This window comes from Doryrhamphus excisus, linkage group LG4 (genome assembly GCF_037039965.1).
Source record: "Doryrhamphus excisus strain RoL-2023G ecotype Guam linkage group LG4, RoL_Dexc_Guam_v1.1, whole genome shotgun sequence".
In the NCBI taxonomy this organism is placed as follows: Eukaryota; Metazoa; Chordata; class Actinopteri; order Syngnathiformes; family Syngnathidae; genus Doryrhamphus; species Doryrhamphus excisus.
In genome coordinates, this window is record NC_136360.1 from 5,325,853 (window position 1) to 5,349,703 (window position 23,851).

At 38.3% G+C, this 23,851-nt stretch overlaps 1 protein-coding gene across 2 annotated transcripts in view; it reads left to right on the top strand.

Annotated features, from left to right (window-relative positions):
* LOC131129440 (carboxyl-terminal PDZ ligand of neuronal nitric oxide synthase protein-like) overlaps nt 1–23,851 on the top strand; it is a 57,438-nt gene that overhangs the window by 19,551 nt on the left and 14,036 nt on the right. Inside the window, exons 3-9 of one of the 2 annotated variants that reach the window (XM_058073011.2) lie at nt 2,309–2,401; nt 3,718–3,776; nt 10,958–11,066; nt 12,385–12,526; nt 14,621–14,817; nt 21,979–22,140; nt 23,250–23,415. In XM_058073011.2, coding sequence (XP_057928994.2) covers nt 2,309–2,401; nt 3,718–3,776; nt 10,958–11,066; nt 12,385–12,526; nt 14,621–14,817; nt 21,979–22,140; nt 23,250–23,415 — 928 coding nt within the window. The remainder of the gene's footprint in view (nt 1–2,308; nt 2,402–3,717; nt 3,777–10,957; nt 11,067–12,384; nt 12,527–14,620; nt 14,818–21,978; nt 22,141–23,249; nt 23,416–23,851) is intronic. The other variant, XM_058073012.2, reaches the window with a different exon arrangement.

The following is a 23,851-nucleotide window of genomic DNA, read 5'->3' on the forward strand; positions in this document are numbered from 1 at the left end:
CATCTTAATTCGTCTCACCTGCACCTTTTGGTTTACATGGAGATGGGATTCATCAATTTAAGAACACAGCTTACATATGTTTAAGAACACACTGATGAATCTGACGAAGAGGTTTCATAAGAACAGCTTCTAAGAAGATTCTTTGGAAGATGTGGTGATAGTGAATGAGGCCCATTTTCCCACCATAGTGGCAACGATTCAACCACCACCATCTTCCTTTTTTGACATGAGTTGTGTCTTGAATTCAACAGTGTTTGTCACCTCAATAATTTAACACAGTGGAGCCAAAGAAAGTTGCAAGTGGCAGCATTTTGATAAAGCAGGTGAGAAACACTATTGAATTGAAGCTCATGATACTCTTTTCGGGAACAGTATTAGTGAAGTCAAAAAGTAACCTTAAATGTTAATTTTGCCCTTTCGTTTGTGTAGTGAAGAGAAGTTTGGGGATGGCTCTGAATGCTCTGTTTCAGGGAGTTTTTTCTATTACTGGCTATCTGTGAGATCACAGAGCCCCAGGTTTCCTCATACGGAGGAACGGACATGTGCCTGTGCATGAGCCGTGACATTTTTTGTGTAATCTGTTCTCTGAAATCACTATTGGTTTATAATAACTTATACACTGTGTTATTCAGTCAAAATTTGTACCAGAATCTCATCTCATGCCACACTTGTAAGTATATCTAAAAATATATACAGTTAACTTACAAAGCCAGAAAAAAATCTTGTAGTTGAATGTTTTTTTTTGTGTGTGCTGCAGAAATCCTGATTTTTTTTTCTTGTAACATAGCTGTCTTATTACATGCATTGATTCTGTGATTTTCACAGATAGATGCAGCAACAGCATTATTAATCACATTGCTGTCACATCTTGCTATAGAAGATGAAGTGCCATTGCGAGTAAAAGCTGTATGATGGTTGATATGATAGATTTGATTGTGGTCGAATAATTACTGAAGATATGATACTTGGCTAGTCCATCATAGCATGAAATTAAATGTTCAATTGCTGTTATTACCAACACTGCAAAGGTTAGTCATGTGACCTGTCATGCCATACAGTTTTCAACATTTGCATGTGCAGCATATTCCACATATACATACTTGGAATAAAAGTAAGATGTCATCTTTGGCACAAAACATGAATGTCCTTTAATGATAGTGGGGGAAATAATTATTTTTATGTTTTTTTTAGCCCTTAGTGATTTTGTCAGTGTTTTATTTTCCAACCATACACACAAAAACTAATAAATAAAAGATAGAAGTTCAAATTTTGAAGATCAAAAAGATTTTGATGCTTGGATAATATTGATTTCCGTCACCAGATGAAGCCGATCCAGTTGCCGCCTTAGTTGCCGTTGAGTAATGCGGCTCACATCTGGTTCCCACTCGACTCCTGCAACCTGCAATTTGGTCAATTGCCATCGACGTAATGGGCAGCCCCTCTCTGTGGGACAAAGGCCAAGAGACATTGTTCATTGACAAATGTTTGTCAGGCATGTGCATGTATGAGCCTTCTGTAGCATATGGCGCACTATATCACACACTTTTTAAATGGAAATACTGATCGGTGGCCATAGTTTTTTTTTTTTGATAACTGAGGTATCAGATCTCTTCTTAAGATTAAGGCTTTATTTGTCACATGTACTGAAGTGTAACCATTTAACCAATCCATTGAGGAGCACTGGGCAGCCATTGTGCATCACATTAAGTTCATTATCGAGCTCCTCCCTGTCATTGTGGATGGATTCCTCATCTTCTCAGAACCCCTTGCCCTTTGAGGTAAAATCATGCAGAGAGCTCTAGAGGGAGGCTGATTAACTCTTATATTGTATTTTCTTTTTAATTAGTACACCAATAGTGGTCTCTTTTTCACCAAGCTTCTTGCTGAAGACTTTTGTGATTCAATTTATATTCTGTCTGAAAATGTGACTTACCAAAAATGTTGGACTGTTAATGTTTTTGTGAAGGATGAAAACTTCCAAAATCAGCAGGAGATCAAACAATTATTTCCTCTCATGTATTAATGATATCTTTTACCAAGTTCCTTTTTAGCATTCACCAACATACGACTTAAAGACTGTCATTATCTTTTTTATTCATGTAACTTTCTGAACTCATGTGTCACGACTCATCTACCACACACTTAAATGGAATTTTTTTTTTTTCTGTTTTATTCCGTTTCATTCTCCTGCCATGCTGTAATGAGCTGCATCATTTTGATGATCTCTGCTTGGAAATTCTTTTTTGTTCATTGTGCAAAGTGATATACTGTAAGAATGAATGACAATCTCTGTTTCTTCTCTTTTCAGTATGAGTTCAAGGTGAAAAACATCAAAAAGAAAAAGGTCAGCATCATGGTGTCTGTTGAGGGTGTAAAAGTCACCATAAGAAAAAAGAAAAAAGTGAGTGAACTTTTTTTTTAATTCTCACTTTGTTTTGCTGTGTCTTCCACATTGTACTCTTTGTGCTGTCAGACCTCTTCTGTTTGCTTTCTCCTGTCCGTGTGGACATTCTCTTTCCTTTATAAACTGCACATCTTGGAGAGGCCAGGCACCACAAGCTAGCAATGAAGCTTATAAGAGTACAGAGTCATTGCCAATATACATTAGTGTCTTGGTTAGTGTCAATAATCTTTTCCAAAAGTTCCGACTCACACCAAAACAGACTCTAACCAAGGCAAGTTTTCCCCAAGAAAATAATTTAAATCCAATTAATATGTTTGGGACACCCATATTTTTTAAAACGCAAACACATTTTATTGACAATAATCATAGTTTTACATGTGCAACATGATGCAAAAATAATAACAAATTACAAGTGAACATAACCAGAGTGGTGACTGATGGTGTGGAGTTTTGCAGAGAGGGACAACAGGAGATTATACAGGTACTGCACTTATTGCCACAAAAAATCTATGCAGAGAAGTATGTCAGTGAGTTTTTAACATGCACAATTTTACACTCAAAGAACAGTGCCACAAACATGGTACATAAAATGGAGAAACTAGCACTAAACTAGTGTTAAACTGGTGCAATTGTTACCACTGTAAACTGTAAGTGGAGTGAACAGACCTACAGAGATGTCCATTTGATAGAAGATGAAACTGACGGCTCAAGTGATGTGTTGATTTTGGAACTTTGTTTTAACGCACACCAGGTACAGCGTTGTAATTGTAAAGGCTCAATGTCAGATTATCTGGCAAATTGCTATGTCTATAGAACTTGTTTTATTGTCTTGTTTGGAATCACTTGTCCGGCAACTAAAATGTCATGCAGTGGTCAACAATTAATCTCCAAGTCAGAGCACATTGACAATCATGGACCAAAGATAGAAGTGACTGAAATGCTGCGTGAACAAAGCTCAGATGAGATAGGAATCGATATAAATAATTTCTTTGTGCCTGTGTGTTGACATTTTATTGTGACAAACTGTCCCATGGGGGCAGATAGACAAAGGGAAAAGTGTGCAGGATTGCATGCATGTGTCAATGAGTCAATATTTGGAATTATTTAACTTAAAGCAAGGCGTGAGTTTTTATGAATCCTATAGGAATTGTGGCTGTCAAATTTACTAATTAAAAAAGGCAATTATATCTTTCATTTCATGTTGCTAAACATAGATGCAATTTACATGCATCAATAGTGCTTATTTCCAATCACTGTAATCCAAATATGTTTTTGATTTCCCATTTTACTAATGTTGGGCTTTTTATACATAGAAGAAAGAGTGGATGTGGGATGAAAATAAAATGATGGTGATGCAAGACCCCATTTACAGGTAAGCTGCCATATATGTATCTTCCTTTATGCATTTATATTTTCCAAGAATTTGGTAGTACTCTAGTACACCTCTTCCAAAATTACATTTGTGTTGTATGGTTCTCTGTGTGATGGTCATTGCTTAGAGCATGTGTAAATGGGGGGGCCGAAACACTGCGGGTTTTCTCAAAACCAGTCTCTCCAGCAAGTGATTTAAGTGATGAGCTCCTTACTTCAAATTGAAGGACATCTTGAGCATCCAAATTACCTGCTTTAGTGACCGACTGGAAATAAAATCTGGAGTGTCTTGGCTCTCCATGGCACGAGTTAGAGGCTTGTCCCTGGTAGTGGTTCATAAATTTAATTGGATAGCAAGGGAGACAATTTTAATGACTGATATTTTCTGAAAATGGCAAATTATACCAAACACTATCAAACACAAATATCCCTTTACCTCATAGACAGTAAACACTGAACTACAGTGGAACGATCTCTGTCTTCATATAGGAGGACAACATAGGTGGTAGCGGACATCAAAACCCAAAAGTCGTCATTCCTTGAACATCGATTTGTGACTTTGGCCAAAGACATAAGCAGAATGCACATTTTCTTTTACCTATGGCAGTTTGTTGACATTGTTTACCTCCAGTTGTGTATATATGTGTTTTGATTCTTCTGTTTTCAAAGATGAGTTACCAGGCCAGTCTTGTTGTATAGTATAAGTATACAGTGCGTTGGGAGATGCCAAAAAAAGGCTGATTTGTGCAGAGTAAATCTTATCTCGTCATCATTCAACTGGCATTGCAATGTTTGATGTTCTTATCTAACAGCTGCTGCAGTAATTTAGTTGTATGTCTTAGCTACAAAGAAAATGAAGCAGAAATCTTTTCCCCTGTGGTTAACAATCTAAAAAAATGGGTGTTGAATCACTGCCGGGCTTTCACTGTTTGACTAGACAGGAATTATGCTGTGGCATGCTGCTAAGTGGTAATGAGTAAGTTAATAATACAGCACATGCCAATATATACGGAACAATTTTCCATACAAATGATCCCCGTGGGTCTCAAATTCTATGTTGAGATCCAAGCTTAATTTTGGTTCATTATTCGCTCCCCAGCATATTTGCAGATTTTATCGCTTTTACCACGGTAACTTAAATACAAAGTATCTACACGGGAAAAAGAGTGCTTTAACTCTGAATACAGCAAGGTGCACTGTACAATTTCTTCACTCAACACTTCCCAACAGGAAGATGACAAGTTTGATAAGTTGTTTTGTCAGTATAGTACTGTACTTCTCTCCTAAAACAGAAGATGTGTGTAATAACTGAAAGTCATTTGTCATTCACTGGGGGTCTTTGCAATGTAATAGCCCTGAATAGTGGATATCTGCTGTAATTGTTAATAATTAGGGGGGTAATGCCACGGTTTAATAGATACTTTGGTTTTAAGGTCACGGTTGGGTTCATTTTTGGTACAGCGAGGGAACAAAATGCAAAACATATAACTTATTACCCGTAAATCCTGCTGTATAATATGCACCGGTGTTGGCCACAATCACTAAATTTTGAGAGAGACAAAGATTTGTACATATACCCTATAAGCTGAACAGGACTATAAGCCGCTCATGTCCACGTCATAAAAATACATATTGTGTTGCACAAAATTCTGTGAGGACCAGGCTGCTCTTTATTTGACAGGAGCCAATCATGAGTTATTAGGGAACTCACAATGAGCTTATCAACCCATTGTAAAATGTAGGAGGTCATTACTCAATATAATTGTCTGACTCGCGTTGTCTTTTTAGATGGAAGGCTAAAATCATCAGGAAAGTGCAAACTATGCAGACAAGTGCTACAGTAAAAGTTTGGCCAGTCTGAATTTTAGTTTTAGGAAATGAAAGTTCCTTATTGCCTGAAGGTTCAGCATTAATACATTAGTTCCAAATTGTCTGTTCCCCATTTCTACTGAACAGTGTTGGTCCGCTACTTTCATCTTATCCACTTGTCTTTGTCCGTTTTACACATTTCAGCGGGAAGGCCAAGTAATCCCAAACTGTAGATCTAGATACATGTTACGGATACATGTACTGTTACACCCCTACATAATAATGTCAAAGTGACACCACTCTGAGATGTTTTATTTTGTCTGTAGGACCGGCTTTAACACTACAACCCTTTCTGTCACATAAGAACAGATTAGTTTCCAACCAGTTTTAAATATACTGGACAATTTATTAAAGCCTTAATTTGCAGTGCAAAACAACTCAGTCTGAGTTTTTTGCAGTTTTCAGCCCATTTTGCAATGATGCTGCCTTTTTTCAATGATGCCTGCAAAACATTTGTTGATTTAAAGATCTTGAAGGGGTTTATTACATCATCTGTGTTTTAATTAGATTAGCATGGTGCTGTGAATACTAGTTACTGGCTGCTTTACACCTTTTCATTACTTTGAAATGTACAAAGCACTGCAATTCCAAGTGGTATTAGATACACTAACAGGCCATTGCAGACAGATTAGGTTTGTTTTTTGTTTTTTTTATTTGGTCCACGCGGTGGCTTCACATTTATTCCGTTTATTCACCGTTATTTCGATATTACCTCTAGTGAGAGAGCAGGGTATGAATGAGCTGAGTGAACCTTCTGAGTGAACACACCTGGCTTGTGTACGTGTGTCATCATGGTGATGCAAGTGGGTTTACATATGCAACAACCAGAGGGTCTTCGTCCTGTCTGGATGTGAATAATAACTCGTGTAAGTGAATAATAACTCGTGTAATAACTCGTGTTTGCAAGTGCTTGCTTATATGGGTTCAGTTGGCTTTGGTGTAAATATTGGATGAGGAGTTTAGTTCTTGAGTAAATTTCCTTTAGAAGTAAATACATGTATTTGTGTTTTATTATTTATATCCATATATATATACTATATATATATATATATATATATATATATATATATCCTATATTGATATTCAACCTAAACATATCGGCATATGAGTTTTGGTCTATTTCACCCAGCCCTACTTCAGTGAGTAAATTCTGTTATTAGTTTTCACATTTTCACAGCAAAACATTCTTTTGCTGTGTCAGGGAAATATTGTGAAGATCACCAAGACAAGTGTTTGTCACTTAATATTGTCAAGTCAAAGAGAACAAACTCACACCAGCCAAGATTGTCTAAGTGGCTAAGTGTCCGTAAAATTTTCACAACTCCTACTATGTCTTACAATACAATGGTTTAGTTGCATGATGCAATGATTTCATAGTACAACAGTTGGTTTCACAATACAATAGCAAAAAACTTTTAATTTCTTTCACATGCTGCCTCAGCTTGAGATTCTGTAAGCCTGATGAGGGTGGCCAACATACTGCCCTTTTAAGCATTTAATTTCCATGGACTGTCACAACAACTTAAAGAGCTGAAGACACACTCATTGATTCCTATTTTCACAAATATTGGCACTGTTGATTAAATTAAATGCTTAATTCGGAGTGGGATCAGCAGTATAAAATGTGTTTTATAGAGAAAATTTAGTTGTTTCCATCAGAAAGCAAGTATGTGTGTGCGTGCTGTGGGTGCAGAATACACACACACACACACATAGTATATATATATATAGACTGTCCCTCGCTTGAAATATGTACTGTGTGTGGGAAATGGGACAGTACTAAATGTATTGCAATCAAGGCAGATTGTCCCATGCTGGGCAGACCAAACCGTCTGCCATTTTACGGTGTACCACTACATCCCTTGTTACAATAGTGTCAATATTTATTATATTCGGACACTTATTGTATTACTTTGATTCAATTTTTATTGTACAGTAATTTTATTGTGCACATTGAACAGTACTAAGGAGCTTCTCAAGTCTTTTATTATTTTAAAAGGTGTGATAAGGACAGCAGTTACCTTACACGATAACAAAGTCCTCAGTATTTACTGTTCTAAACTAATAAAGGTTGACAAGGCCGCTCAGTAATGCTGCAATACTTCACATCATTGAAGTGTCTGACGTTTTATGTCACCTTCTAATAACTCTGCTGAGTTCACTTTACTGCAAAGTGATGACAAACATCTCAGATGTGTGAATGAATGTGTTATTGACCTGGCAGATGATTGTTCATCCAACGATGTATTTGAATATTATAGAATAGATGCAGCTCAGTGTGAAACAGAACTGAATAGGCATTGTGAAACCCTCCCCCCAAAGTTTAATTTATACTGTATATAATGTATATAATGTATACTTTGTGTATATAATATATTTTCCCCTCTAGCTGACGAGCTTAAGTTTTGCTTATATTCGTTCCAACCTCTTGTACTCCTCTTTAGTGATGGTACAGTCTTATAACAAACAACCAAAACATATACAGTACAATTGTTTGTACAAATGCTTGCCAACAAAAGTTTGGTTCTTCTGACTAACGAGAATTCAGCTTTGTGTAGAACACCTCAGTTTTAAGATTCAGGACCTGTCCATCCTCCATGATAATCTTTTGATTGTTTGCACTTGGTATATTTTTCACTTTTCTATGATATTTCAACAAAATTACAAATCAAATACAAATACTGTTTATTTGGAACTTTACATTTTGTTCAGTATTCATGCTCAAATTTGTAAAATATGTCTTTAAACCGTTCAAGTTTTACTTTAGTCCAGACTGTGTCCCAGTATTATACACCCATCCCCGAGGTCCATAAACTAGACATGAAGGCAGAATACCAAAATAGCGCAGAACTATTCTCCTTGTGCTGATTCTTCAGATTAGAGTTTATAGGACAGAAGAAGGTCATGGTTTTATTTGTTTTCCCTGGCTGAGTTTATTACTTTTTTTTTATTAGTCTTTGTGAGCGATTGTCCTTCCAGTCTGTCAAGAGACCTCATTTTTTTTGTTTGTTTTGTGGTTTATATCTTGAATATAAAGTAATAATGCATAATAGAAAACCATTGTTAGTATCTCATCTTCACTAAAAAGGTGTAAAAACAGGTAAGAAAATAACATATGTAAAAGGCATATTGGTATTATTTTATAGCAAATATGGCACATATCTGAAATGGTTAACTCATTCGCTACCAAATACATATTTATATGCATAGACGCACACAGTTCGTTTGCAAACGTGTAAATTGTACCATTTTTTTCATGGTGAAAATTAGAGTCTAATCTTTCTTCTATATAACCCAAGAACACTATTCTGTGTACCTTGAAAAATCAGTCAAACTCATCAAAAATGGATGGTCCCTAGAGGGATGGGATTGAATAAGTTAAAGCACCCCTAATGCAATTTCCACAATAAGTTGTTTAGTCCTTTGCTAGATAAGGAAAAAAAAAAGTCTACTGGAATCGTTACATTATTGTGTGCAGGTGACTGCACCAAACACAATAGTCATTAAAATTTGAAGAGTTAAAATTGTCTCAGACTCAGCACTTAAATGGAGTATGTACCGATTTTACCTTTTGGTCTTGGCTATTTCGGTCATCTTAAATATGCAGAATCAGTTAACAGGAGTCAATAAAACTGGATTTGTGTACAGATTTTTGTGACTATGGACACAATAGTCTTCTTAGATTGGTTGATTTGCAGACAGCCACACTGTCAGAAAATTTGTCTTGATTTCGCACTGCTTGATATCCATCACAAGGTTCCAAGATAGTTAAATTTTAGTTTCTTGGCCTCTGTTTCACTGTTTACTACTAATACTACCACTGGTTTTCACCTGAATTCCCGTGATTGACAATCTTTCAAATGAGACAGCCAAAATTAGTGCAACCTCCGCCTAATTTGTGTTTGAGACTTCTTGGTCAGGTTCAAGGCTCTTTTTTTCCATCATTGTTTCGTTTGGATGAGCAGTCAGTTGAAGAGTCTTGGGTCTGACAAACTGACACTAGGCTTGTTCAGATATAAGTTCTACGCATTCTGACTATAGCTATGTAAAGTAAAAAATAATATTAGAATAAATTTGTATTGATTAAATGTAATTTGTAGGAACCTTTCGTAGCCAGTTATCCTGCCTAAAGGTCATGGGTATGTACAAATGTGTCAGCTCTACATGCTGAGTGTTTAAGGCTGTTTTACTGCAGTGTTTTTCATGTGCACAGCACTATAATCATTTGGCTCAAGCAAATGTATGTCCATGAATAAACTGTTTCACTTTAACTGCAGTGGTCAATATTGTGTGTGGTACATTACCTTTCAGCCTGTGATGTATAACACCGCTGTTTCACAGCCAACCATTAATCAAAGGGAAAAATGACCACAGCGATTGGAAAATAAGCTCAGTTTATTACACAACTTCACACCTTTAGCACTTAGATAATACATTCAGTCTGTGAAGTGCTGCATATTAGCATATATTGGCTGTGGAAATAACAATGAGAGGTTTCAGCGTCTTGTGGTGGTATATCACCTGCCAAAAAGGAATGCTTGGTTAGGTATTATTTGAATTTGAACAATTCGGGTTCCGATTCCTCAGTTTGATTCTGGTTCCTAACTATTCTGATGCTTTTCAGAGTAAGGTTCATAAAAGTTGGCATTAGGGAGCTAGATTACTTTTGTTTCCGCTAAAATAAGAACATGTAAGTTTTGCTGTGAGGGCAAAACTTGCCAAGCACAAGTTTCTCGTGGTGGCACAGCACTGGAGAAGTTGAATACTACAAGCTTTATCATGCATATGAAGCAGCATTGCTTGGGAAACTTTGACGAGATGACAAAAATGTATTAGCTATAACAGAAAAGAGTGAGCCCATGAAAGTTTTAAATGCTTAATTGAACACCTTGATCCTTGCTATATTGTGCCTAGCTGCCACAACATTGTGGATAAAAATATACCCCAATCGTTGGGCACATAGGGACAAACAACCATTCACACTCACATTCATACCAGGGGCTTTATTCTGCATGGGTGTCTCACTACCAGGCATACATACCACAAAACCAAAGTTTGTCTGGTCTAGTGAAATATGGTTTCAAAAAATGCTACTGAACTGTGAAACATCTAGAAATGTGATAAATGTGGCAAATGAAGTTATATACTATAAGTTATATCACTCAACATTTATGGACTGATGTGGTTTGCCTGATTACTCAGCTCAAAGACAATGTCTGTACAAACTGCAGCAAATTAAGGCTTTTATGTGCCTTCTTATACTTGATTGGCCAAGTTTATGTTTGATTGTGATTGCTCTTTTTTGTCTTTTAGAATATTCTATGTGTCTCATGACTCCCAGGATCTAAAAATATTCAGCTACATCGCCAGAGATGGACACAGCAATGTCTTTCGATGTAATGTTTTCAAGTCCAAAAAGAAGGTAAGAAATGTTTTGAACACTGCCACTAGGAAACAAGAATTCGATCCCTTACAAAACGGCAAGCTTCCTAAGCTGCACAAATTGGTCATGTGCCCATGTGGCACACAAATTATCCTATCTCCTAAGGAAAGTCGCCCTAACCTCAAATCGTTATGTGGATAAAGCAAACCTGTCACAAAAAGAGTCCCATTGCTCCATTACCATGGGCAAGACCAAAGAGCCGGGCAGGTTTGCCATCTCTGCCATGTAAGAGGGAGGTTTTCTCAAGTTTAACGGCCCAGAGTTTAAGTCTAGATGAATCAGAAGTAATTTACCGTCTGTTGCGCATGGCTAGAAAATAAATAAAAGCCTGCTGCTGGAAGCACCATATCCAATGTCAAAGCATCTGTCTCCCCACAGAGCTTTGTACCTTGAAACAATCCAACCTGAGTATGTCCCTTCACTATGGCAAGTAATTTATATTTCATTGATTTTAAAGCTGAAATGCCTTTCAGGCATTTACGCTAGCACTGTGAGTCCAATTTCATACAGTTGTTATATTGCAAGAAGATGTTTGTTGCACTAAGAGTAATCACTGAATATTATTCAACAGGGTGGTGTGATCTTTGTACCACATTCTTCTAACTTACAGAAGTTGTAGTAGTTTTTGTTGCTGCTGTTCTCTGTAATCCAGCTCAGTGAAAAACTGGACTCTATTTCACGGATGATAATGAACAATTTGTATGAAACGGAGGAAAGATATACCCATGTGTTTTTTTCCACACCCAAGTACCATAGATCTCTCTGGGCCTAATCTGTGCTTTTTCAAGGTTTTCAAGATGGGTGTTTATGAAACAGACATATTTATTTTATCACATGGTCCCATTATATTCTGAAAGCGGATTTTGAGTGAACATGATCTAACTGTTATGGTGAGATAAAGCCCAGTAGTTGGACCCCAATGCAGAAACTGTATAACAATATTTATTTAACAAAACTTGCATGCGGCGTGGCTACAAGTAATAAGTAATAAAATAGTACAACAGAGAGGGGCAGTAACAGCTGGGAGTAAAGTATCAAATAAAATACTTAAAAAAGAAAATGGTGTGAAGCGACAATAAACGAAGACCACAATGATAACCAGGAAATACCAGCAAATTGGTATCAGCACATACTCGCAACACAGAAAATAGCGAAGAGTCTTTCTGCCAATTGCATATTGCTTTTCCACCCAGCTTACAGATTGGACAGACAAGGCCTGAATGTGACATGTCTGCTGAGATAAAATCACACACAATTGCAGTGATTTAACTATGTATTTTCTTTCCTCACACACCAGAGTCAAGCCATGCGCATTGTTCGGACAGTCGGGCAGGCATTCGAGGTTTGCCACAAACTGAGTCTGAAGAACGCACAGCAGAACACAGAAGGAAAGGTGGACTGCCATGGTGAAAAGAATGGCAATGACTCTTCCATTACGGGTGAGAAAACAAAGCATATGCAACTGATACACAGTGTGTATCTTACATTGTGTAATGTTTGCTATGCCTTGCCACCATCACTACGCTTCCACAGCATATGCTTTAGCTGATGGATTTTTGGCTCAGGTGTCTGGTTTATATCCCCTCAACTAAACTCAAATTTGGAATGATTAACACATTTAGAAAGTCGCTTGAAATGAGCTAGTTTTTTTTCTCATGAATTGTTGATGCCTTGAGCTAGGAGAAAAATCCCTTCCGAACTGCTCAGGGCTGGCTGTGTGCAGTCGTCTAACGAATGCCTATTCATTAAGGATATGGTTTATGTATTTTGTTTGTCCTTCTGGCCTTTTCAAATTGAGTTATTAAGTCTAAACAAAGATGTAAGAATAATCAAAGCGAGAGAGGCTTGGTAAGAGAGTGATCAAACACACTGGCATCGATTGCCGTAGCTATATGGCAAGCTCAGTACAAGCTCAACACGAGATACAACCCTACGTGACACAGCCAATGTAGTATTTTATTTTGCAGAAATTGGCTGATTTCAAGTTTTTTCTTCATAAACTGAAACATAGCAAGTGATACTTTATTTGAATATGCAAACTGGTTAGATACATCCCAAAAATATTGTAATATATACAAAGGTCCATATCGGCCAACCCTGTCCCTTGCTATGTCACACTTTTCAGGAAAATGACCCATGTATACAAGTAATTAAAAAAGTAATTTTCCCAGCTTTCACTATATGAACATTCATTTATTCAGACATTGTCATTTTTGTTTGCCAGCTGGACAAAGTCATGGCGACGCGTCCAAAGAAAGATGGCAACACACACTTCTATCCACAGCCTAATAGCAGCACATTCGGCAGAGTCAGTATTACAGTCAGTCACCCTCCCACCCCAATCAGAGAGCATTGAGCCGGATTGTGTTACTTCCACTCACTTCTGCAGCCTTGCAGAGATGAACCAGCTTTCACATGCTGATGAGCGAGCCAAGAGATCACACACTATAATGGACAATGCTTTGTGATGGGGACACCATATGCATACAGCCTCATTCATACACACACATTCAGACTCTCACAGATTGAAGTCATACGGGTTTATCTTGGGAACTAATTAGCATAACAATGGAATATGGTATAGTACAACTGTGGTTAGGTTAGAGAAACATCTGGTAGGAAGCGCTAGTATGGAAGTATAGAAGGAGACAGAGGAAAAGAAGGACAAGTGGAAATGAGGCGATGAATTAGAGAGCAGGAGAGAGGCGAGGGCTTGGTTGTGCAGTGCAGAAGAAAACAGAAATGAGGTCATAGTACAAAGCAAGTGATGTTTAACTATGAGTTATACGGTTTATACGGTTTGGATGTTGCATTGTGCATAGTGGTTCAGCACATGAAAATATAATTAATATCATTAATCAGATGTCCAATCCGAGTGAGAATGAAACATCACAACAAGATGCCAAGCCTCCAGGACATGAAAGCTAGTACCTTCTTATCAATTCGCCCAAAGTCAGCTGGGACAGGCTTGGGCATATATCCGCAACCCGAGTGACAACCACAAAGAAAATGAATGATTGATGTCTTAAATGGCTTATTTCCATTTGTGTCTACTCCAATGGGTAATATGTGTATAAAGGTGAACCCTTTCTAGAAGATTGTATGCATCTTACGAAAATATTTGATTCATAAATAAGAAATCCTACTTAAATGTACTTAACATTGTCGAATGTGGAACCAATAAATCGTGATAAATATATATATTATATATGCAGTATATAATAATATTATTACTATGTAATATACTATAATGCAACATAATTTAGATGCATGTATTAGATAAAAATGCTCTGAGTTAGTTTCTTTTTTACTCTGTGCCGCTGTATTTTCATTTTTGAACTACCTTTTACATTTCTTAATGAAATACTACTAAACAGGTAGTAGTGTACACTGAAGATGCATTAATTGCACGCAACATGACAAATAATAATAAATTTTATGTATGCATCAAGTGCTTCACTTGCTTGTGTTTGTGTCCACCCATGTGTGCCTGCGTACATGCTCACACCTTCATTGTGTGCGTGTTCATCCAGCTGTATGTGTGTGTACTTTAGTTGGCTCAGCTCAGGAGACACCAGGAGTAGCAAAGGCTACAACTGCTGCAGAGGAGACAGACATCGATGCTGATGAGACAAACCAAATACCGATCTCAGAGGAACTTAACATCAACAGAGGGGTGACGGATTTGGACGCCACAGCCAAGACATCAGACCTCAACCACTCAGAAAAGGTAACAAGATGATTGGACATCCAGGTAGTAAACTTTCAGGCCTTATTTATTTTGTCTGAACGTCATTTATTAACAATGTTTGATCCAAGAGGTTATTGGTAGCTGGGGTTAAAAGTCATATAATTTCTTCATCAACACAGATTTGTTGATTGAAGCAATTACAGTTTGGCCTGAAAACATATTGATATACACATAAACATATTAAGTTGCACATGCTTCCCATTGCATTTTAAGTATTATTTCATCAAGAGAAAACGGATTATGCTGTATGGAAATTTATATACTGTACAATATAGATATAGAAAATGAGAGAAGGTATAGTGGAGTGGGTCGCGTGTTGCCTCAGTTTTATCACACATTTAAACACATTTAACTCACATTACATATGTGTGGCTGCACAGAAGAGCTACTTTAAATCTCACTTTCAATCTCATCTCATTTAAGTGTTTTGGTGAACAGGGAAATACTATTATAACTGCATAGAAGAGATGATAGTGTTTATGGATCTCACTGCCTTCACTTTTATCTTCAGTAAATGAAAAGCATGCTCTGTTGGGTTTAGATCACTGGCATGGCCAATGAAGAATGTTGTATTTCTTTCTCTCACATTAAAGAATGCATACAGTATATAGAAACACAGTTACAAAGTGGAAGCTATTGAAAACATAACCTTTGCCCACCCGTTTGGAAAGTTAATGTATTTCTTCTTTATTTATTTTTGTTGCGCTAATGAATGCAATTAGCAGTTAACTCTGGAGTACAACCTTCAAATTGTGGCATTGTAATCAGGGTTGTCAAACAAGCATACATGTTCTATTTGTAGCTAATCATCTACGCAATGCAATGTGTGACAATCAATCTATGCTTAAATTTCTATGCAATACAACAGTATAAGAGTCGGTCATGAAAATGCTTGCCGAGTGCATATCGGGCTGCCCTCTCCTGGCTCGCGCTGGCCTGTGCTCTGACTAATGCCACCTTGACACTTGCATGAATGTTGCCTCTGCATGATCCTGCAATTTGCCATAGCAAGGCGTGTCAATTAGATGGTAGGCCTGAAAATTGTGAAGACTAGTTTGCAAACTGTTTGTGTTCTGTTGATGCATGTTCTCTACAGTATAAGGCACACAATGTGTGACTGAAAATGATGAATATTGACAAGAAATGCCATGCTCCAGCAAGACTTATTTTGACCCAAGTCAGGTTTTCATGTAATTAACAATATTGTATGCGCGACCACTTTCCGCATCCATGAAGCCATGACCTGCAAGATGTTGAAACTCCAGAAGAAAAGCTCTCATTGCAGTAAAGAAAAAGTCCCTAATATTATCCCGTAGCTGCAGTATTATTACTACTTGCTGAAGACCAGAAGAGAAGGCAGAAAGAAGAAGACATAACTAGGAAAGCACAGACAGTGGAGATGAGGAATGGCTGACTAGAAGACATCACTAGAATACATGGTCACTTATGAACACAGCTTAACAAGGAAGTGTGATACGTTTTGTTTGTTTGCACACACACTAGGTTGTGTTATGTTCATGACTATCAAACACAACTAGCATGAATGTTATGTGTGCCAGACATTTTGAAAATGTTAAACTTTTATTTGTGCACTGGCAGGCAGCCCCACACAGTTCATGCTGATCGGTGGCCCGGAGCAGCCCTAGTTATGAATGTATCCAATCTGGTGTTGATTTGTCTGAGTATTTGTTGGTTTGAAATGATACATTACTGATGTTCACTAATGGTTTTGAGGTCTCTTTAATAACCTTTTTATGAATATCTATAAGCCATATTTCATTACAGACAGTAGATGTTTTACATTCCCCCTCATGTAATTCATCATTGTTAGTATCTCTATGAGAGTACCTGATTACTGGCTCTTCCTCATCCTGATGGGCATTCATCGAGAGGCTCTATGCGGCCACGAGTCGTTCAGTTGCTAGGCAATACCTTTTGAAGTTCAGCCGTTAGCGACGGTTGGCTTGTCTTCCTAGTGGTTATCAATATGTGAGATCAGCCCAGAAATACACCGAAGGAGCTTCTTAATGATCTTAATGAGGGAGCTGGGACCATAGTCACCTAGAAAAACATCAGTAACACACTTCACTGTAATGGAATGAGATACTGGAGTGGCCTGCTGAAGAAGACACATGCACAGGTCGTCTGAAGTAAGCAAACAAACACGTCAATGACTTGGAGAAGCCTTGGGAGAATTTAATTTGGCCAGATGAGACCAGAATGGCGCTGTTTGGCATCAACTTGATTTGCTCTTTTTCAAGGCTGTCAAGATTGCATGAATGTGAGTGTGAATGGTTGTTTGTCTATACTATGTGTCCTGTGGTTGGCTGGTGACCAGTCCAGGGTGTACCCTGCCTCTCGCCCGAAGACAGCTGGGATAGGCTCCAGCACCCTCCGCGACCCTCGTGAGGATAAGCGGTAGAAAATGAATGAATGAATGTTAAGGGTGCAAAAAGATTAAGGAACTGAGGAACAAGTCATGGGTCTTCCGGCTTAGCAATAATCCAAAACTATACTGCCAAAGCAATGAAGTTTTCCTTATCACTCATACTTATTCATGTTTGTAGAATGCCATGGTTTCGCACAATCAATTAAGTTCTTTGTCTTTTTGTGGTTTCAGTGTTTTGTTGATATTCTGGAATAAACTGGCCATAAAAATGATGGAGTCTTTATGTCCTTGTAAGTGGGTAACATTAAAAAAATCACCAGGGTAACATACAGTATAATAATTTCCCCCACTATATCATGAAGACCTGGCGAAGTGATCACATTAGTCATTCTATGACTTCACTGCATGCTTGCTTAGCTGTTACGTCTCTCACGCGACTGCAATTTTGTGGAATCTCTGTGAAAGAGGCTTTGGATTTGATTCAGTTTACAGCTTTCATTCAAGTTTCCTCCTCTCCCGCTGAAGGCACCCCGCCATCAACATTCTGTCTTTAACCAGCTAAACACCCTCTGGTCTGTCTTGCCTGAGGTATGTGAACAGTAACAATTGCTGGCAGTCCAGCAGAGATACTGTGGGTGGTTTACTGGGATTTAAAGCTCCATGCACTGGAGGGGAATTTTGTTTTTGATTGAAATTGCACAGCAGAGCATGATAAAGGTAGAACGAGGGTTTAAAATGTTTCATCACTATGCTCTTTGGCACAAGGGCCTTTAGTGAGCTGGCAAAGTGGTTGTGATGTGATGTCCCTGTCCTCGGCTCACACCTTTTTTTTTTTTTAGCTTGACACCAAACATATGAGTGAGACAGTGTAGAAACCAAATAAGTAAACAATGGCTTCTCCAAAATAGCCAATAATGCAAGTGACAAGGATGGTCTGTTTTTGATTATACCACAGCTTCTTGTTTGGTTCCTTCACCAACATTACCTGTCTGGATGATGATGTTTGAGGTGGGCTCAGAGGTTTGTGGCATTTCCAGAGTATTTTACATTCATATTACACAGCTTGCCTCCTTTTCAAAGCCAAAGTGCTCCCACACATTAGATTTTAAGCACTGAGGTGCTGTACTGTTTACTGCCGCCATTGTCTCTCTTGGCACCAGTAACTCAGTAGAAATGCTCTGTAGCGACCGGAGCGGCGAGCTGACCTAATCACTCTTCCAGGTGGAACACCGGGGATTTGAATGGGACTTTATATACTGTATTGATACTTGTGGCTGAAAGATTGATGCTTTCTTTGGAAACAAAATAGAAATATATATTGCAAGATCGATAAAAATCGACCATCCCTATTGAGCAATTACATTACAGTAATTACATGATACAGCCATGTCTGTGCATGTTTTTGTAATGCAGGTTACATTAATTATTAGATCCTTAATAGAGTTTAGATTTTTAGATTTGAAATGCAAACGTAGCACTGAATTGTTTCTCTATTTTCCCGGTCAGTCCTCATGTGCATTGTGTGTGTATCCCCAAGTGGGGGTAAGGGGGGGATTTGGCTACATGATTTCTCTAAACACACATGAAAAGGAAAGCAGTCTGGATATGTTAAAATTCATTATCATCTTGTCAGATCCTTTTAAACTGACAAGTCCCTCGGTGCACTCTGATCAAATGAGCTCAGAGGAGTCTGAAAATACTCATCAATCATTCTGCAGGCTTTGTATTCACGTGTCAACTCAGGATGTTTGCACTTGGTTTGGCAGGAAAATAAAATCATGGCCATAATTTAATACTGTCCTCATATCACACTTAACAAGCTTCATATATATATATATATATATATATTATAGACTGAAAAAGGGCTGTGAAGAGCAGACATCATCCATCCATCCGCTTTCTTACGCTTATCTGGGTCCAGGTCGTTCCACATGGGAACGTGCTTCGGATTTTTATTTCCTGGCGAGTTAACAAAAAGCTGTATCCACGTTGTGCCAGTTTGTAAATAGTTGCTTCCAGACGGGAAGGGATAACTGAATGAAAATGATGTAATACACAAGGCACACATACATGTGGTGCTGTATACGCACACATGGACCGAACCACACGAAACACAAAACCATTGAAGAAGAAAGAACGCATGCATGTACGTCCGCTGTCTTCCGCTTTCCAAGGCTCGTTGAGACTTATGACAAAGTGTTTGAATTTCATCTGTGAATTTCTACTGTGGGAGTAGAAAAACAAAAAAAAACTAGCGGACTGCTAGTCCATACAAAAACAGTGAGCTAGCATTTTTGATTTTTCCCTCTCTGGTAGTCGTTTTCAAAAAATACAAACAGTTTTGAAAAATTGTTAGGAAACTGTCCCTTGGTTTCTGGATTGTTTGTTTTTTTAGTAATTCAGTACTACCTTACCTATTTAGTTGTTTGGGAATTCACCTCATTTAAGTTACTGATGTATAATAAGGGATCTGACAGCTGTTTAATAACAATTTCAGAATTTCCAATGCCGTTGATGCATTAGGAGACATAAGTTGACTGAACGCCTCTTGCAGTGGCAGTGCTGTGAAAAAAACAGCATGTTACCTGCATGTTTGTTCAGAAATGAATCCAAAACAAAAGCTTTGAAAACAACTTTTTTTGTGTCCTGATCCAGCGCCCCAAATAATACTGTCGAATTGGAAATAAACAGTAATTGCTGAAGTTGGTTTGACTTCATTAATTTTTAATTACGAGTGTACTGAATATTGAGATCTCAAAGGAGTCACTAAGTCACCAAGAAAACCATTAGTAACACACTTTACTGTAATGGACTGACGTATTGTATAGCTGCAAGATATCTGCTCAAGATGACAGATGTACATAGTGGTCTGAAGTTTTTCAATAAACACCTGACTGACTCAGACAAGGCTTGGGAGAATTTAATGAGCTGAGCCTTTTGCAGGGCACTGCCCACCCGAATTATTGTCTTCCAGCAACTGTCGGAATAAGGATATGAGTCTAAAGTCAAGGTTAACAGTGTTATATTAAAAAGGAATGGAGAGAATGGTCAGCCCACCAACTGAGATATTGGGATGTCCAAACGCTCTTGATCTTGACCGCCGACACAGCAGCCTTTTTTCTTATAGGACTGCAATGGAGGCGGTTCCACTGCTCAGGAAACGTCCAAGTGTTGGTTAGTGTATTTCATGGACATAGGGTTGAGTGTCCCCGCAAGAAGATGGGGAGGGTGACTCATACTAAATATGTGTGTGTGAAATTAATTTAAAAACAACACTGTGCTTTTGTTCCAAGAGAGAAGTCTTGGTGTGTGTTGCAGATAAGTCCTGTTTGCATCTCTACGCCTACAGGAGAGTAGAAAATGCTGCTTCTTTAAGAGCAATTTAGTCAGATGACATCAAAATTGAGCTTTTTGGCATAAGCTTCACTTGATGAGTTTTGAGGCAGAAAAATGCTGAATGTAAGCCCAACAACATCATCCCTACTGTCAAACATGTAGGTGGAAACATTCTAGCTTGGGGCTGTTTCTCCAACCAATATCCCTCCTCGGATGTATGCAGAGGTTGCAATCAACAATAAGCACGGGTTTCTCTACCAATTACTAAGTCACATTTTCCCCCTCTCTATAGTAAGGTCTTAGTAAGTGACATTGAGGTGCGCTACAGTGTAAATTTGCTCTACTTACCATATAAAGAACACACATTTGCTCTTGTGATCTCCTGTCATTGAGAAGCTGACAGTTAAGGTGGGTTGAGTAAAGTCAAGGTGCTGATTTTCCTCTTAACTGATAGCACAGCATTCAATTTTATTGAATATCCAAAACTAGTGATTTCAGGTCTTAGGTCCAAATATATCAGTGTTGTGTCCTATCACCATAGCTCCCTGACCATCTATTACCCAAATGACTTTGCAGCCTGACCGGGAAGATCCTACTCAGACTGGCAATCAATTATATATTTCTCTCGTGATGGACAACTCTTCTTTGTGTGTGCTTCATGCATCATTGTGTGTCCTCAGATGGTGTTTCTCATCATGTATCTATACAATGAAAGCCTACATAGAATGTTCAAAACACTCTGAGAATTACTAGTCTAGACCTATTCTAACCTGTGTGTGTGTGTGTGTGTGTGTGTGCATGTGCATGCGGGCTCTGCTTAATACCCGACCATACTCAAACTGAAGGACTTATGATTTTCTTATGTACATCATAGAAATAAAAATATAACAGCATTCTGACATCCAGAAATTATTTGCATGAGGCTTCCATCTGCTGGGATGGATGAACAAATCTAAAAATATCTAAAAGTGGCCTCTTTTTTGTTTGAATATTATTTTTGCTAAACTAATTATTTGGGCGGCACGGTGTTCAAGTGGTTAGCGCGCAGACCTCAGGAGGACCAGGGTTCGATTCCACCCTCGGCTATCTCTGTGTGGAGTTTGCATGTTCTCCCCGTGCATGCGTGGGTTTTCTCCGGGTACTCCGGTTTCCTCCCACATTCCAAAAAACATGCTAGGTTAATTGGCAACTCCAAATTGTCCATAGGTATGAATATGAGTGTGAATGGTTGTTTGTCTATATGTGCCCTGTGTTTGGCTGGCAACCAGTCCAGGGTGTGCCCTGCCTCTCTCCCCAAGACAGCTGGGATAGGCTCCAGCACCCCCGCGACCCTCGTGAGGAAAAAGCGGTAGAAAATGAATGAATGAAATGAACTAATTATTTGTTCTACTTCATTGCTCTCCCTATTTTGACAGGCTTCAGAAGAGGCCTCCTTACTGATGTCCAGTCCCAGGATGCTGCTCCCAGCATCAAGTGTGCTATCTCCTGGCACCCCTTTATCTGTACACCACCAGATTCAACTCCTCCAACAGCAGCTTCAGCAACAACAGCAGCAAACACAAGTTGCTGTGGCACAGGTGGGTTTGTCTGACACACACTGTACATACATACAATGTCTTCAAGGTTTTTCTTCAGAGCCCATCAATACAGAACATATTAATTTTTATATCTGGTCAAAGATAATACCACGGCAAATCAGTACACAGCTCTAGTGTATGGATTCTACTCCACTCCAGTGTTTGAAAAAGGTTGGCTTAAGCCAAGTGATGCCCATTTTTTATAGCGCAGTCGCTAAGGTGGGGCGGGGGTAAATCAGCATAAAAGTAAAAAAGACCAGCCCAAAATGTCATTAATCAGAGATGTAGGATTTTCCCCAGGAACTGTGTGTTTTTTCGCCAAACCATTCAACTGCTCTTTCAATATTGTATACAGAAGTTGCTGAAACTGTGTACTATTTTCACTTGGCAAACTTAAAATATCACAAAGTTACCAAAAAAATAGTGCTGTCAAATTATTAAAACTTTCAACCAGATTAATACGTTTTTAAATAAATCATGATAAATCATCATCCACAGTTAGAGTATATCTGAATTATACTCATTTGTACTATATTTAGTGAACAGTATACAGTACATATTGGTATGTATTAACAGCTCCAAATGAACTGAATATGTCAGTCAAGCTGAACTATACTAAAGTCTAAAAATGTATTTGTCTAACACTAATCTCTTTAACACTAGTAGAACATATGAGTCACACTTTAACTTCTGGATTATGTACCGGAGTGTTCTGAAGTACCTAAGATATTATCAGTCGAGCTTCAGTGTGATGACTTTCCTTAGGTTGAGTATTAAGTGGCATAGAAATTGGATGGATGGCATCACCAATGATTTGTCATTGTTTTGCCATTTGTTATCATAGGAACATGGTCCTTGTCTAAATTCTGAAGGAAATTAATATATTTATCAAAAGACACAAGATAGCTGAGATCAGATAAATCAGTATTAAAGTATGTTACTTTATCACCCTTCTACTGGTTAGAACTTTAAACCAATTCTCAAACTGTCAGAGATATTTCATCTTGTCAGAGCAAAAGATTCCTATTATGTTCATGCCTCCCACATTACACTGCGATGACTTCTGTCGTCTCCTCTCTGTCCACCAATCTCATTTCTTCCCATAAAAGGTTCACCTCTTGAAAGACCAGCTAAGTGCAGAAGCCACGGCTCGACTGGAGGCCCAGGCTAGAGTTCATCAGCTACTGCTGCAAAACAAAGATCTGCTGCAGCACATCTCACTCCTGGTTAAACAGATCCAGGAACTGGAGACCAAAATTGCTGCACCTAACTCCAGTGAGTATATAGCTTCCTCACACATTAATACATTGTTTCAATTTCATCTACAACAGTGGTTCTCACCCCTTGCAGAAATGTTTCTATTCAAATTTCAACAATATAATTAATCAGGATGAGAGGTTAAGGAGAAAATGAAATGCTCAGCTTGAACTCTGAACAAAACATAGCATTCAAAAAGATTTTAAATATACAAATTTAGATCTTCTGTTGGGGCTGCATGGTGGAACAGCGCGTGTTCGGACATACAACTAGGAGACCCAAGTCCGATTCCACCCTCAGGCATCTCTGTGTGGTGTTTATATTTTCTTCCTGTGCGTGGGTTTTCTCCGGGCACTCCAGTTTCCTCCCACATTCCCAAAACATACTAGGTTAATTGGCGACAGTCCAGGGTGTATCCCACCTCTCGCCTGAAGACAGCTGGGATAGGCTCCAG